The sequence below is a fragment of the Schistocerca nitens genome, chromosome 2 (genome assembly GCF_023898315.1).
Source record: "Schistocerca nitens isolate TAMUIC-IGC-003100 chromosome 2, iqSchNite1.1, whole genome shotgun sequence".
Taxonomy (NCBI): Eukaryota; Metazoa; Arthropoda; class Insecta; order Orthoptera; family Acrididae; genus Schistocerca; species Schistocerca nitens.
Genome location: NC_064615.1, coordinates 449149700 through 449167413, shown reverse-complemented (window position 1 = coordinate 449167413; position 17714 = coordinate 449149700). Strand labels below are relative to the sequence as shown.

The 17714-nt window shown below is 36.8% G+C and overlaps 1 protein-coding gene across 1 annotated transcript in view; it reads right to left on the bottom strand.

The window, feature by feature from the left end:
* LOC126236315 (esterase FE4-like) overlaps positions 1-9000 on the bottom strand; it is a 181329-nt gene extending 172329 nt beyond the window's left edge. The window contains exon 1 of the mRNA XM_049945526.1: positions 8431-9000. Coding sequence (XP_049801483.1) covers positions 8431-8568 — 138 coding nt within the window. The 5' untranslated portion in view covers positions 8569-9000. The remainder of the gene's footprint in view (positions 1-8430) is intronic.
* Positions 9001-17714: the final 8714 nt, after the last annotated feature.

Below are 17714 nucleotides of genomic sequence, written 5' to 3'. Positions count from 1 at the left end.
AATCATTTGGAAAGTTCTCGCCTAGTTTTAATACGGCACCTCCTGGCACCCACCCACTACATGTGGTGTCAATACGCTGCATTTGGTGTCTGATACCACAACAGTAATTATTTTATAACTGTATATTAGAAGAAAAGCAGCTACTCTGAATAAAAAATAACAATGCTTCTTCTGGTACACTGTTAAGCTGTTGTTTTTACCACATACATCAAACAAAGAATTTGCTGGAGAAAAATATAGAAAGAAACCAAAATATGATGGCAAAATAAAGTAGTTCTGGTTAAGAGCAGATGGGCAGCAAGGGTCAGTTTACAGCTTTGTAATTATGAAGTACATATGTGGAAACAAGTTACTTAATTAATATGAATATTAATATAAGTTTCATGGTAGTCATAGTACACATTTTTGCAATCTGTGATGTGAATAAATGGAAAACTTAGTGACAAAAACTGACTGCTGTCTTTCCATAGCATTTTTACTACATCTATATTCATTTCAAAGTCCAAGCTGTGGCTTTGAAATTTATTTTGGTATAGTTGAAACTTACTTTGGCATGGTTAAAATGCTATGAAAAGACAGTAAATGATTTTTGTTGTTATATTTTTTTCCAGTCAAATAAGTGACCAAGACCTTTGTGTCACTATAGTCTGTTATGTGGCAGGGTATTGCAAATTACGTGGGTGCTCCCAGAAGCATCAATGCTACAAACTGTAATGAAATGAACAGACCTGCAAATGATCCATGCTTGGTGCAGGGATTTGCAGTTCACCCCTAAAATAACCCAAGGCCAATGTAACGCATGCTTGTCAAATGAGCTAAAAGACCCTTTATTGAATGGAGACACCATTTCCATACAATCTCAGGAAGCAGTGACATCTATTAAATATATTTGAGTATGTGTATGGAGTGATTTAAAGTGGAACAACCATATAAAACTAATTATATGATCAATTTATTGCTCATCAGTCTGGAACCCTTATGAGGTAGGATTGATAGACAAAACAGAGAATATCCAAATGTTATTGTTGTTGTGGTCTTCAGTCCTGAGACTGGTTTGATGCAGCTCTCCATGCTACTCTATCATCTCCCAGTACTTACTGCAACCTACGTCCTTCTGAATCTCCTTAGGGTATTCATCTCTTGATCTCCCTCTATGATTTTTATCCTCCAATGCTAAATTTGTGATCCCTTGATGCCTCAGAACATGTCCTATCAACCGGTCCGTTCTTCTTGTCAAGTTGTGCCACAAACTCCTCTTCTCCCCACTTCTATTCAATACCTCCTCATTAGTTATGTAATATCCAAATAAGAGTAGCATATTTTGTCACAAGTTCATTTAGTAAGCATGAAAGCATGATGGAAATGCTCACCCAATTCCAGTGGCAGATGCTACAAGAGAGGCACTGCACATCATGGAGTCGTTTATTGTTAAAATTCTGAGAGCATACATTTCTAGAAGAATCAGCCCACATATTGCTCTCTCCTATGTATATCTCACAAAAAGATCATAAAGGTAAAATTACAGAGATACTGGAGCTCACACAGAGGCTTACCACCACTTTTTCCTTCCACATATCATTCAAGGCTGGAGCAGAAAATGGGTAAAATGACAGTGGTAAACAAAGTACCCAAGTACTCTCCAGAAACAACATAAGGTCTCATAAAAACAGATTGTAGCTAACAAAGGAATTAGAGTGGATAACATCAAGAAGAGGAAACTGCTTATGGATACAAAAATTAATCAAAACCCAGAATTTCCTTAATATGTTAGTATATATGAAACTACATTTTACAAAGTAGTACAAGCTTCCAAACATGTTGAAAACAATATATTCATTTGAAATGGAAAAGTCTGAAAGAAAGCCATTTCGTCTCTAATAAGAAGTGGAGTTGGCAATGAAATGAAGAGAAAGTGTCTCTGTAAACCATTACAGATTCCAGTGCTACATGTAAATCCTTCATAAATTTCTTCATAAATTGTAACAACAAGGATCATTTTTCACTACTCCTTAGAACTTGAATAGCAAAGAAATATTGCACAAGCTTTAAGTTTTCAAATTAACAACCTCTGACGTGAAAATCATGTCTCTAAAAATTTATAATCAAGTAGAATCAGATGAGCTTTCCACTAAAATAAAAGAGTAATCTGTTACAGTACTGCACATACACTATTCCTCATAATCAACTGTCTTTTGATGAAGGTTATTCCATGGCTGACTAAAATTTGGAGAAGTTTGGCTAATGTTAAACTGGGAAAACTTAACAAATCTGTGAAACTATTGACGAAAGGTTACCAATATATCCTCAAAAAGAGATCAGTATATGACCAGATAGAACATTGTAATTCATTACACAGGGACACAGAAGGAGCATCCTATAAGACTGAATAAAGATAAAGACTGGAAATGGCATGCAGCCAGTTAACCCTTTTAAATCCAATACACCAAGGAGAAACACAAATTAAACAAAAGGTCCTTTCCAGAAGTAGCCTTAAAAATGACTTCAGTTAACACTGAAGGTTAATACACAAATAAAGAACTTCTAGTCTGACATGTGCAGCAAATGCAAAGGCAACATTTTAATCTTGCAGGAAACCCATAGAGGACCCACCAGCCACAGACTGAAAATCAAAGACTTGATATGAGCTTCTGAAAGACCCCACGAACAATACAGGAGTGCAATATTCATGAGGCCAGGCCTTATGATTCAATCATCAGTGATGACACATATCGATAATACACAAATTTTAATAAATGAATTGAAGATATGCACAATGACCTCCACCTACAGGCCACCTGGTGCAGATTTCAGGTTCAGAGAACCAAGTAACTTCCAAAAATCAGTCAATAAAGTTCATAAATGGTGATTTCAATATTCACAGCATAACATGGGGCTACCAAGAGACAGATTCCAATGGGGAAGAAGTCAAGACGGCAGAAAGAGCTGGACTCAAGCTTATACGTAATCCCAAATTACCAGTCTCTTTCAGTATTGGATGATGGGGACATGGATACAAGCCTGTTAACATACACAACTGGATAGCTCAGCAATCAGTTAAGTCAGCAGAAAATGTGCTACCAAGGACTCAACACAGACCCATCATACTGACTGTAAAAGCTGCAGTGTCCCTATATACCATCCCATTTAAAAGCCAATTCAACTTCAAGCAGGCATATTAGAGTTTTTCTCACACACAAACTGGATTTCAAGAAAGATGAGATACCTCCAATTGCTAGCTCTGATGAAACATTTATACAGCTCACCAAATATCTTGGAAACACATCCCTAGAGGCTGCTGGAAGGAATATCTAGCTGGGCTCAATGACAAAATGCAAATAACATCTGAAAATTACAAGCAGCTTTACAATACCAATCCATTCTCTGAAGACACCTTGGAGACTTGAAAGAAGCTGCTCCAACCCTTAACCACTAATAGAAGGGAGAAGTAGTTTTACTTAGACACATCACGTGATATGAAACCGAACAGCACAGAAGCCTGGAGTCTACTCAGGAATCTCAGCAATAACCCAACAAGCACCAAAACACTTCAGATTAGTGTTTTAGTAAACCAAATTGTTATCAGCTTCTACTCAATGGGAAAACCACCCATAGATTGCCGCACGTTTCTGTCACAAGGGACCTGGAAAATGAACACCTTTCACTTGAAGCACCTTTCACAGTTGAGGAGCAGCGAACGGTATTACACGAAATGAAAAATAATAAGACAGCTAGCCAAGATGATTTAAGTAATGAACAAATTAAACACTTTGGGCTGAAAACCCTTATGTGGCTAACATACATAATGAAAAACTGCGTCAACACTATGCAGATTCCTAGGATCTGCAGAAAAGTGACAGCAGTAGTCCTATTAGAACCAGGCAAGGATCCAATAGATTTTAACAACTTTCATCCAGTATCTCTGCTGTGCTACCTGTATAAAGGACCTTGAAAGAATGGTGCTGAATAAAATGTCCAAACCTGTACATAAGGTACCAAGGCCTGAACATGGCAGCTTTAGACCAGGATGCTCAGGCACCGGGCAATTTTTGAATTTAACACAGCACAGAAGATGGTTCTGGAAGTAAGCAGGTGACTGGTGTGGAATTCATTGAACTGAGAACAGCCTGTGATACTACTAACCACAGTAGACTGATATTTAAGGTTTATCAGGTGACCAAGGATTTTGGATTTTCAAGATTTGTGAAATGTGCACTATAGAATAGGTGCTTCTGTGTTACTATTCAGGGAAAAAATAATAGCTGGAGAAACAAACAAAAAATGGTATTGCTCAAGACAGTATATTAGCTCTGTTGCTGTTCAATATATACACCAATGACCAGCCAACACACCCACATAGCAGGCTGTTTATATATGCTGATGACAAGACCTTGGCTGCCCAAGGGAGCACCAAAATTACCTGAAACTAAACACAGTAAAGGTGTATGTTTGCATTTTCCACCTGAGGAATAAAGAAGCCAAAAGAAAACTACATGTGAGTTGGAAAGGGCAAGAGCTAGAGCACTGCTACACTCCCAAATACTTAGGTGCGAAGTTGGACAGAACCCTGTCATTTAAAGAGCACTATCTGGATACTAAGCAAAAGGTCAGTACTAGGTTGGTTGGTTGGTTGGTTTGGGGAAGACCAGACAGCTTGGTCATCGGTCTCATCGGATTAGGGAAGGATGGGGAAGGAAGTCGGCCGTGCCCTTTCAGAGGAACCATCCCGGCATTTGCCTGGAGTGATTTAGGGAAATCACGTCAGTACTAGGAATAATACCTTTCATAAAGTAATCAGCGAAAACAGGGGTGTTGACTCATAAGTGCTTCAAACAACAGATATTGCACTCAGTTTCTTGGCAGCTGAATATGCCACACCCATGTGGAAGAATTTGGCCCACATGAAACACACTGATGTGCCTATAAATGAGTCATTCCATATCATATCAGGATGTTTGAGGACCATCCCAACAGAAAAGATCTACCCTCTCATGGGGATCACTCCCACTCCCCACCCCCTCCCAGTATATGGCGGCAAGTAGCTGCCACAGTGGAGAGGAAGAAACAGATAACAGATAACCATCACCCTCGACACAGGCACCAACAACAATTAGGCTGTGTCACTCAAGAAGAGCATCCTTTGGATGTTGGATGCAATGGATGGCATCTTCGAAGAGAGGAGACTTCAGCTAAAAAAGGAGGCAACTCCAAATCCTATCCCGGTGCTGAAGGAAGAACTTATAGCTGGAAATAACAAATTTTTCACAAAGTGGAAGACCATCAAAAAGCTGAGAACTAGTGTCTCAATTGTGTCAAGTATAACCTTGCACAATGTGGCTACTCTGATGGAGAATCACTATGCAACTGGGAATGTTCAAACAGGCGACCCCCTACTGATGTGCCCAAACCTCAGCACAAGCTGTATCCTGCTAAATTTACAGAAAGCTGATGATAGCTGTGTAGCTGATTATTGGGCAAAACATTTTTAAATTTTATTACAGTTGACTTATAATAGATTTTAATGTATGGTGTTCTGGGCACAGAAAACAGACAAACAATACAATACGCTGTAATATTCTATGAAATCAGTACGATGTCAGGAAAAGCTCACGTACAGCTTGCACAATAGAAACTTTAGTCATAAAAATAAGTTTTGAATAGATAAGAGAGAGAGAGAGAGAGAGAGAGAGAGAGAGAGAGAGAGAGAGAGAGAGAGGGGGGGGGGGGGTATCTTCTGTCAACTCGAAAAGGCCTTTGATACCATAAACCATGATTTTCATCTCTGGTAGCTGATGGCCTATATTTACAAGTTGACGTTATTGTATTTGCCACACAAAGTAAGGAGTACTGTACACACCAATGTCAAGAAAAACTGAGTGAGATTGCACTACTGAAAGACACTAGACAAGCAATCAATGGAACAGCAACATTTGCCCATCCAAATTTAGGTCTTACATTGTTTCTGTAAATTATTTATGACAAATTTTGGGATAATTCCTCTGAAAAGGACTGAGCTGATTTCCTTCCTGACCCTTCCCCCACCCAAGCTTTAAGACTGTCTCTAATAACCTCTTTGTTCACAGGATGTTCGATCCTAATCTTTCTATCTATCTTTAGACTGGAAAGTCAAAGAAATGTGTTTCCCAAAGTGCGACACCATTTTTATATTATATAAATGATATTCTACAACAGTTTCAGTCTGACGTCATCCACCATGCAGTTAATTCAAACAGCTATTGTTTGCTGTAGAACTGATGGATATTTAACATGTTGTATTAGGCAGACATTTAGGTAACTGAAAGCACAGATTAAAAATAATACTTTGAAATTAAATTCTGCAAAAACAGAAATGATTCATTACACCACAAATAGTGAAAAATCTAAAATAGCTTTGTGGACAAAAATGGGTGCTATCAAAAACGAAATGGTACTAGTAAATAAAAATGTATTGCGAAATAAACGTGGATTACACAGAGTCAAATGAACAGTCACCTGTATGAACATCTATAATGTCACTGATTTAATTCTTCAAAATGGTGTATATTGAACATATTTTGATCCAGCCAGGCTTATAGAATTATTTTCTGCATAAAAGGGTCACCTAGAACGTAATGGGTTCTAAAACCATATATATTACAACATTGACAATGTAGGAAAAAGATACATTTTTATTTACCGTAAAGATGACAAGTTAAATTGCCAGACAGGCACAATTAAAGACACTTACACATAAGCTTTCGGGCACAGCCTTTATCAGAAAAAGAAAAAGGAAGAGAAACACACACCAGTCATTACACTATAGTTTAATTTTAATTCTCTTTTTATGTATACAGTGTTGTAATTGGTGAGTCACCTGTCACAATATCTGTGACTATATGAAGCATGTAATGTTTCAATAAAGAGGTGATTTAATAATTTTGTAAACTCTTAGAGTGGAATGTATGATATTTGTGTCACAAATGGTGAAGCAGGTAGATGGCTAAGAAACACACAGTAGGGGAGTATTTTTTGAGGTTCAATTTTGCTAATTCTCACGTGAAATTAGAGTGATATTATTTAGAACTGTCTAACACCTCCCGGAGCCATCTTCCGTTACCCACCTAACATCAATAGAACACTGTATCACTGATTCATTTGTTCATAGTGTTTGATAAATTGTACAACACAGCTTCCATTCCATATCTTTTGTGGCATGGTGTCTGTATAGGCCTAAGAAATGTAAAAGGGTAATTTATAGCTTTCACCATCACTTTATATTAACATGCCTTACTTTCATTTCCCTTTCTATACTCATTAAATACAAAAGCTACAAATTGTTCATCTTTTCTATTATTATTTTTGCTCTACCCTAAAGTCATTATTTGGATTTTGTTTCATTCATACTTGTCATTTTCAGTATACAAAATTTACACTTTTCTCCCTTACAATTTCCTCTCTCCTCCCTTTCTCTTGTTACCTCCTTCAGGTTTATGCCAAATCACTGTCAGTACTATCATCTGATATTCAAGTTTTAGTTGTTATGTTTGAGCTATTGTTTTCCTGCAGTTCGGTATTAATAATTCTGATTCCTCTCGACAGCTAGTATCTATTTTTACCTAGAGTTCACAACATTGTTCCCTTCCCACAATTGTCTGTATAATTTCTTCTACTTTCCCATATCTACATCTGACAAAGAAAATATTTAGGTTTCTCAAGCAAACGAGTCAATGTTTGGCTTTTCATTGATGTTTGTGTTAAGTATTTTACCAGTTTTCATTTTGCAATTTTGAAATAGCTGTTCCCCCTCTGCTTCATGTCAAAAATAAAAGTTGTATTTCATTTTCTGAAGGTTTGAGATAAGATTTCAGTGCTGAGCTGTGATGAGGTTCATACATTTTCCTTTGTATTTTGCAGACAGTGCTTTTCCAAGTGGACCTTAAGAACTGAATCAAAGCTTTAGCCTCACACCAGTTGTTGTCTGAACTCCACAAAGTTCACTTAATGATGGTATAGAACTCTCATCTATGAAAGAAGAGATATATAAATGGCAATATTTTAAACATGGCATAATGAATATTTCAGAAATGGAATTTTTGTACACACACTTCGTGTGTTCATTGAGCTGAACAGTTCAGAGAAGTCAAAACTATAGTCTTAACTAAGATCTACTCCCAGTTCTGTTTTTTGTTTGTAGTACCTTCCAGAGGAGCTGTTCTTTCATGTTTCAGACATGCTACCTGTATTAATTTGTTTCATTATTTTTTAAAGTCTGTCTTACTAATTTTATAGACTTAAAAGTCTGATCTTTACTGAATGTACTTAGTTGCTGTCGGGAATTCTCACACTATACGAGAATCATTTTGGGTACTTTATTTATACATTATGGTGGTTCAATTTATTTTAGATGCATCTGCTGTATACTAATGAAGTTACTATGCAAAAATAAAACTGTACCTTGAAACGCAGCGGTCCTACAGGGGGTTTCGCGTAAGGAATTCCTTGGAAGCTATAATACATGATCCCCGATGAAGTTTTCGCCGATTTTCCTCTTAATATACCTTTAGACGTTTTGACTGTCACAAATTCATTCATACTGGAAACTTGTACGCACGCAAAAAACTGTTCTAAAAGATAAATTTCGAGAAGTCAACGAACGAAATTTTCAGTCAGTTTCATATAAAATTTAGGGGATCGTATAGGATATGTTATTTTGTGGCTCTAGTTCGTAACCATCATTATACCGAAGACAGTTATAATGCGTCAACACAGCCGTTTGGAAACACCAACTCTCCGCAAAACAACTTACAAAATCCCAAAACAAGCACCGGCTCAAACGCAGCGAGATTTCGCTTTCAGCTCAGTTGTGAATACAAACAAATTAATGCTTCATTGACTCTGTTATAATAAACCTTCCTTTTACAAAAATGATATGGTTGTTTTACTAAGAGACGTCAACAAGAATTTATCCAAGCAAATAAAAGGTTCTATAATGAATTTAGTAACTGCAGCGATCAGCTGTGCTGCACAATTTTCGCATGCTTCTATCAGCTGATCTTAGTCTGCGAAAGCTAGTGGTCAGAGATTGAAGCGCCATATTCAAATTGTTTCCCTTTAATTTATAAGGCACGATTATTGTCTTATTGTTGGCAGAATTTGTTCTGAGTAGCGCTTATGTTATTAAAAACATTTAGAAGTACGATTATGCTTCGTAAATTTCCTTCCAGCTAATGTGTTTAACATTCGGGAGGACGACGGTTCAATCCCGTCTCCGGCCATCCTGATTTAGGTTTTCCGTGATTTCCCTAAATCGCTTCAGGCAAATGCCGGGATGGTTCCTTTGAAAGGGCACGGCCGATTTCCTTCCCCATCCTTCCCTCACCCGAGCTTGCGCTCCGTCTCTAATGACCTCGTTGTCGACGTTAAACACTAACCACCACCACCATTAATACTTGGATTTCGAGCTATTGTGAAACGCTGCGGAATAAAAATGAAATAATTTGTAAAATCCAATGCGCAGCTTAATATTTTTAGTATCTCGAAAACATGTTTTGGGCAAATTCAAAGCGTCATAATCCAAAACGTAAGATAGTAATTACTGCTATCCGTTTCATAAAGATTGACCACTGGCTTTAAGCTCATGTTCTGGTCACACTGCGCTACGAACATCGACATGTTAAATCTTGTCGGAATCGTTGAAATATGTCAACTTTTATTTAGTGTATGAATACTACATCTTAGCTGAAATGGGGGCGATACACGAGGTTATACCTAAGAGAAACCGTGCATCTTCTTGCTTTTTTCGACGAGTGTCAGCTTTAAGGACAATTAAAAATTATTAATTAAATAAAAATTATTAATTGGGAGAAAAACTTCCTACTACGCACAAGGCAAAGATAGAACCTTTTTCTATTTAACCTTCACATGATGTCTGGGGTATTTTCAGACCCTAAGGCTCGTTTAACTACAAATACACAGTTTTAATGTGACTGTAGACTACTCATCCTCCAGATAGACTATTTTCGGACTTTTTATTAAAACTGGGTAAATATTTATGATTATATCACAGTTCGTTGTACAACAATTTGAAATTTTTGCTGTGGATACAGAAAATACCCCACGTATACAATATGTGATTTTCAGTATTATATAAGTTTTGTTACGACACTAAATCTTGGCAACAATGCACCTTATAAATCGACATTCATTTGTGTATTTTTGTATATAATGAATAGAAAATACGTTCATCCGCATTTTGTTATGGCAAATTCACAGTTTGGAATTGATTTTTGTGGAAAGTAGACGTGGTGTTATAGTTTATTCGTCATGGATGGTGATATACGTTTTGCAAGGGGCTACAGTCTCGATCAGGCTTTGACGGATTTACAGAAGAGCGATAGTGATAATGAATCAATTTTTGAAAACGAGGATGACAGTGATGCTGATGGAGATATAATAGAGGAAGATATACAGGTCGGAGATGAAGTGGATATGAGTGACTGTGAAGAAGATGATACTGGTATTTAAATAACGAGTGCATCTACTTTTGTGTCTAGAAGTGGGCAGATAACATACAACACTGTACCACCTGATGTTCGCAATCAGGTTTCAAGCTCTTTCGACTACGGATTGTGAAAGTGAAGTTAACAGTGCTAGTGTACCATGTGGAAAACCAAACGACTTTGTGAATAAGGTAAAACATGGAATATTTCAGCAGCAGTTAAGTAAAAGATCATATGCGAAAGTGCTCACGAAAAATCTTCCACCGCTAAGCTGCTCTACTGAGACAATATCGACATGTGTTAGCAAAAAAGACACAATAAATAGTGCCAAACAAGACTTCGCTTACTGCAAAGGTAGGCAGGAAACAGGCAATCTCGGAACAGCAAGTACCGGTAAAATTGAACTGTATGCCGACAGCCAAGGACGAAATACAGCCGCTGAATTTCGGCGTACAAGTAGTCAGAATTTTAGTTTTAACTGTACAATAAAACCAGGAGCAAAATTCAGTCCTGCTACGTCAATGAGTCAAGAAAAAATTTCCACATTGAGCAAAAAGGACTTTTCCATCTTCCTGGCGGGATCAAATGATATAGCTAGGAACGAAAAAAACGATCTCTTAATCTCGCTAAAAAGAAAACTGTATGAGCTGAGAGGAACAAATGTTATTGTTTTTTCAGTGCCACACCGTTACGACTTGATAGAAAGAGATGCAAAATATTTGTAAGCGGTTTGAAAATGTAACATTTGTGAACATCAGCAATTTAGGGAAAAGATTTCACACAACACATGGTTCCCATCTAAATGTACTTGGAAAAAACGTAATAGTAACATAAATTTTAGAACTTGTAAATAAAATCTCAAATGTGCAGTGTGATGATAGAAAAGTCATACCTCTCATGGACAGTAAGTGTGTGTATCCTGTAGAATCCAATGTGAAATCTGCTGTCAGTGAAGCTACACCTCTCCAAGACAAATGTGAAATTTTATTAATGGAAGTGAACACTCCAAATGTTAATAATTCACAGAAAGGCACAGCAGTTATGGAACAACTAACACCAGAAACAGCAGCAGCACCATCATTATCAGCAGAAGCAGCAACAGCAGCAGCAGTAGCAGAACCAACAACGACTGGAGCAGCAACACAGCAATGCTTAAGGAGGAGCCAAAGGAAAAATACATCTGTGTCATTCAGTGATAATTTTTTATGGTTTCAAGCCAAGAAGAAAATAAAAATCTGAAAAACCAGCCTGCTAACTCACAGATAAGTCACAACAACATCCTATTTTTAAACATTCAGGGTCTTGAAAATAAAGTTGAAATTCTGGATGAGTCATTGCCACAGAATAAGTATTCTTTCTTATGTCTATCAGAACATTGGCTTAAACCAGAACAAATACAATACTATGTACCAGAAGGTTATAAATATGGAAACAGTTTTTGCAGATCTCAGTACCGTAATGGTGGAACTGTTATCTATGTTTCAAATGAAATAGAGTGTAGAGAACTAGATCTTAGTTGGGCATGTGTAGAGAAACACTTTTAAATTACCGGGATCATATGTGATATAATGAAACTTATCATAGTATGTATCTACCATTCCCCTGACTCAGATGATAAAACTTTTTTAGATAATTTAGACAGTGTACTCTGCTACATAACGAAATGGAAACAGTATGTAACTGTAATTGGGGGAGACTTTAATTCAAGCTTTGATGTAACATGTAACAAACCCAGTGTAAATAAGTTACTGAAAATGCTAAGGCAGCACAACTTCCATCATGTAAATTCAGAACCAACAAGACTACAAGCGTGCTTGGATAATGCTTTTGTCAGCTGTGCTCGTGATATGTACTCCACCAAGGTAAAGGAATTTGTTTTCTCAGACCACTCCATGTTAACAGTAGAGTTAAGACATTTTATAAAAGGGGATGAGAGCAAGGCTGCACAAAAGTTAACAAAATCTAATACCTTAATATTAACAAAACACAATCTCATAAAACTAACACACCAGTTGAGCATAACAAACTGGGACAAATTATTTCAAACCTGTGATTCCAGTGCTCAAACAGTTTATGAAACATTCCACAATTACTTAACAGGTATTTTAAAAGCCCATCTTGTTCAAAAGAAATACCATAAAACAAGAAAGGGAAAATTTTGGTACACCAAAGAACTGGAGAATCTAAAAAATAAGCTACTGCTGTTGAAGCGCCTTGCCAAAACAAACAATTCTAATGAAATTAAGGATCTCGAAAAAATCACTAAGAAACTGTATAAGAAAGAGTTGCAAGTGGCGAAACTAAGATACAACACAAATTTCATAAAAAATAGTAAAAACCAATGCAAAACAGCCTGGTCAGTAATTAATACTGTTAAAGGTGAAGTCAGAAACTTCGACAACACAGTCCCAATACCAGCAGATACATTCAATAAATATTTTGTAAGCTGTGCTGATGATATCAAAAAGCTGATCAGTAAACCCAATGTAACATGTATAGATTATCTGAAGAGAGCAAACCTAAATCATAATAGGGCCAGATCATCATTAAAACACTTCAAAGAGGTATGCCAACATGAAGTTCTTAAAATAGTCAAAGAAATGAAAAATTCATACAGTACAGATATTTTTAATTTGTCAAACAATCTATTGAAAGGAATCATACATTACATTGCAGCACCATTAACATATTCTATAAACCTGTGTCTCATAGAAGGGTTTTTTCCTGATCCTCTCAAACTATCCAAGGTAACTCCAGTCTTTAAGAAGGGTGTCAAATCAGATCCTGCAAACTACAGACCAATTTCACTAATTCCAGTACTAGGAAAAGTCTTTGAAGGCATAATATATAAGCAGATGTATGAGTACCTAGAGCTAAATGGTATGTTAAGTGCATCACAGTTTGGTTACAGAAAAGGAAGGTCAGCTATACATGCCATAGAGCTCTTAGTCAGAGACATTCTAGCAGCATTTGAGGATCATGTGCACACACAGGTAACCTTATGTGATCTGAGCAAAGCTTTTGACTGTGTTGACCACTCACTTCGGCTCTCTAAACTTGAGTACTATGGAATATGTGATAAAAGTTTAAAACTCATCAAATCATACCTCAATTAAAGGAACCAGGTGGTGAGTTCAGGAAGTCATCTGTCAAACATACTCAAGGTTCAACATGGAGTGCCACAGGGATCTAAATTGGGACCACTTCTTTTCCTTGTACACATAAATGACTTACCAGGAAATATAGATGTAAAGACATATATGTATGCAGATGACACAACTTTTCCATCTGTAAACCATGTACTCGATAACCTTGTAAGTGATACGAAATTGGCAAAAGAAAATGCAACATCATGGTTTAATACCAATGGTCTGCTATTAAATGAGGAAAAGACCCAGAATATGTGGTTCAGTCTATCAAAGACTACAAAAATAGAAAAACAAAAGGCAAAGTTTTTAGGTATTGTACTTGACAACAGTCTAACATGGAACTCTCATGTTGATCACATAGTGGTTAGGTTGTCAAGAGTTATATATTTATTGAAGAGACTGATGTGTTGTGTGACATTTGAGTACGTAAGGACAGCGTACTTTGCCTTTTTTCAATCTGTTTTAAGGTATGGGTTAATACTCTGGGGAAACAGCAGAAAAATAAATGAAATTATGGTGATCCAGAAGAAAGCAATCAGAGTAATGGGTAAGGTAGATAATAGAACACATTGTAAACCATTGTTCACTAAATATAGAATTTTAACAGTAATTAATTTATATATTCTTGACAGTGTTAACTACATACTTGCTGAACTACCTAATTTAAGTGTAACAAATGAAAGACATGGCTACTATACAAGAACCTGTACTTCTCTGCTGTTGCCACAAAATAGATTAGCTAAAACTAACAATAGTCATAAGTATATGGCAATTAAAATATATAACAAATTGTCTAAAAATGGGTCAATCAAGCCTGACAAATTGTTTAAAGACAATGTTCATAACTTCTTGTTAACTAATCCATTCTATTCATTAGAAGAATTTTTAGAAATGCCCAATATCAACTTAAATATGTAAAAATTTATTTTGTAAAATTAATAGGTTAAGTGAACTGACGAAGTCTATTGCATGTAACAATGCTGAATGACTAATAAAGAATCTGAATCTGAATCTGACGTGAAACTGCGCATATTCCACATCACCTTTGACCACAATTACAGACAAGGGCAGACTGTTTCAAACTTTTTATCAGCAATCATATGCAGAGTGTAATAGTAAGGCATACAAATAGTCATGCAAAAGATAATAAAATTATGTACCCAACTCTTGAACGGTGTAGGTTCTACAGAGCTGCAGGCATTCTTTGGTCTACTAATAATAGCTGGCTTGCATAAGGCACATGGGACGCCTTTGAGTGAATTTTGATCCGAAGAGTATGGCTTACCTATTTTTCGAGCCACAATGAGCTTTTCAAGACTTCGTGATATTTTGATGTGGTCCAGTTATATGATAAACTTATAAGGGAAGAAAGAAAAGTTGCTTTTGGATCAAAAGCTAAACCTACAAGGGCTGTGTTTGAAATGTTATTTGATGCATGCATTTCGTCTTATATCTCTTGACCTTATATTACAGCTGATAAACATCTGTATACTTTCAGGGGACAGTGTCAATTTAAGGTATACGTTCATTCGAAACCTAGAAAGTATGGGATAAAAGCGTGAGCTGCTGTAGATTGTGAGACCAATTATGTCATAAATGCAGAAGTGTATACGAGGAAATCTGCTGAAGGGAGGGAAATAAATCAAGGGAAACGAGTGATACATAATTTAGTTGATCACCTGAAAAGAAGTGGTAGGAACATAACCACCGATAACTTTTTTACAAGTGTTGATTTGGGACAAGAACTTCTTGCTAATAAATTGACACTTGTGGGAACTCTTTGGGCCAACCGAAAAGAGATAGCAAAAGAAATGTTGCCATCAAAACAGAGGCTTCCATTATCAAAACAGAGGCTTCCATTATCGACCACTTTTGGTTATTCACAGAATACTGTTTCATCTTCATATGTTCCTACACAAAATGAATCAGTCATTTTCCTGTCTACTCCAGCCCAAACATTTGATGTAAGTGAGCATGAGCACAAAAAAACTGAAATAATAATGTTCTACAGTTCAACAATGTCAGGAGTTGATACAGTTGATAGGATGGCTAGATATTATTCAGTGAAACATGGAACAAAAAGGTGGCTACTTGCTGTATCTTTTGATATACTAGATTTAGCTTGTCTCAATGCTTATGTTCTGTATTGTAATTTTTTATATGATATGAGAAGTAAAAAAGCAAGAAGAGAATTCCTCTCATAACTAGGAAAAACTAGCAAAACCTTACATTGAATGACAAATCCTGTCACTCAGTGCAGAACACTACAGATTCATTCAGCAATAATATCTTCAGGCTTCAAGGATCTTCTAAACGAAAAACAACAGGATAACCAGGATGCCGACATTCCAAATCTGAAAAGAAAACGGTGTGATTCCTGCCCAAGGTCAAAGCACAAGAAAGTGTCATCAACAATGTGATGGGTGTCACAAGTTTATTTGTAAAGAACATTCTAGGATGAGTGTGTTGTGTAATGGTTGTTTGTCATATGATGCTGGGTTGAGCTTATCGTTGTAGCTATCGCGATGGAGAAGGCACTGGTGTTAAGCTTAAAACTTTTGTTGGTTACATCATATGTCTTTACTCTTGAATGCTCCTCATATTTGTTAGTTGAAAGCTTGTTAAGCAATCGTGTTATTAGCAGCAATATATGTGTTATAGTGGAAGTGGAAGATTAGGGAAGGTAAACTTTCTGTAGTGGATGTACACCATCACTAAAATGATCAGTGAGAGCTTACCATAAACTGAAAAAAAAAGAACTAGACACTTTCACTAAATGGGCCAGTGAAGGTGCACTATCATCAGTGATGTTGTACTTTCCCTGAACTTCCAATTCCACCATAACATATGCAAGGCTGTGGTGGAGCGTAGTTGTCAAGTTGTCACAGAAGCGCGTAGTGATTGTTTTAATGCGCTGTAAGCGCCTGTTCATCAGCGAAGAATGGCAACTTCATAGTCGCATTCCAGTACTGCACTGCCGCATTCAGTTTTTGTTGCAAGTAAAGAGGAATAATATGAGAAATGCACAAAGCTCACAATAAATGAACATTAGTATAGCATGTTTCAACAGTAAATGGAAAACGAATAAATTTTGCAGGAAATAATTATGACTGAAATTATACCTACATTAATGGCGTTCGTCTACTTGAATCAGCAACGCTTCTATTACAATCTGAAGACAGTGGGTAGTTTGTGCATAACTGTTTTGAAGTTTGTGTAAATGACTCACTGAATTTCTCCAGACAGTTTGGGGGACACTTTCACGAGCAGAGTGACATAACTGTAAGGTATCATTTATTTTAAATTTTTTGTTCGCCTTTTGCTGCCCAAACAAGTTCAACGGCGTCCAATTCGCACTGCGCTACAGGGAATCACAGAAGTTTAATTACCTTGTCCACTGATCGCAAAATAATTTCCAAAATGTATTCCTGTGCGCTGAAGTGAGCTCGCGTGTGTTCCACTAGGCCAGCTTTAGTAAATTCCTTATATAATGCTGCGTTAGATGGAAGCTCTACATTATTGCTTTCCATCCATTCAGCAATAGACTCCTTTCTCCATTTCGTAGATGGATTTCATGATACGAGATTTATCATCATTTGATGTGGAGCTAGATCCAAAACAATCACAGATCAGTTTGGTAATTTTAGAGAATGCTCTTAAACTACTCTTCAAAGCGTCTGGCATTCATTTAGAATGATAATCTGCACCTCCATTTTGGCAAATAAAACAAAAGCCATCATTTTGCCGAACCCATCTTCGTTCCCAATGTGGCACATTACAATCCCTTTTCCAGAACCAGACGGTGTTTGAACTCCTCCTTTCCAGCCATTCCACTATTGAACACCTTTTTGATAATCATATACCTTTTCTGATGCATAAGGGATTTTTTTTGTTCCTGCCAACCAGGTCTTCTGGAATGATTTACACCACACCAACTCTCATCAGTGAAATCAATAGTCAATCCATTCTTGCGCAGGTGTCTGATTTCCTTAAAAACTCTTCTCCTTTCCCTCCTACTTGGTTATTTTTCATGAGCGTAGGTTATTTGTTGAACTTTTTGTATCTGAAGCTCAATTTTTGAACAGCACAC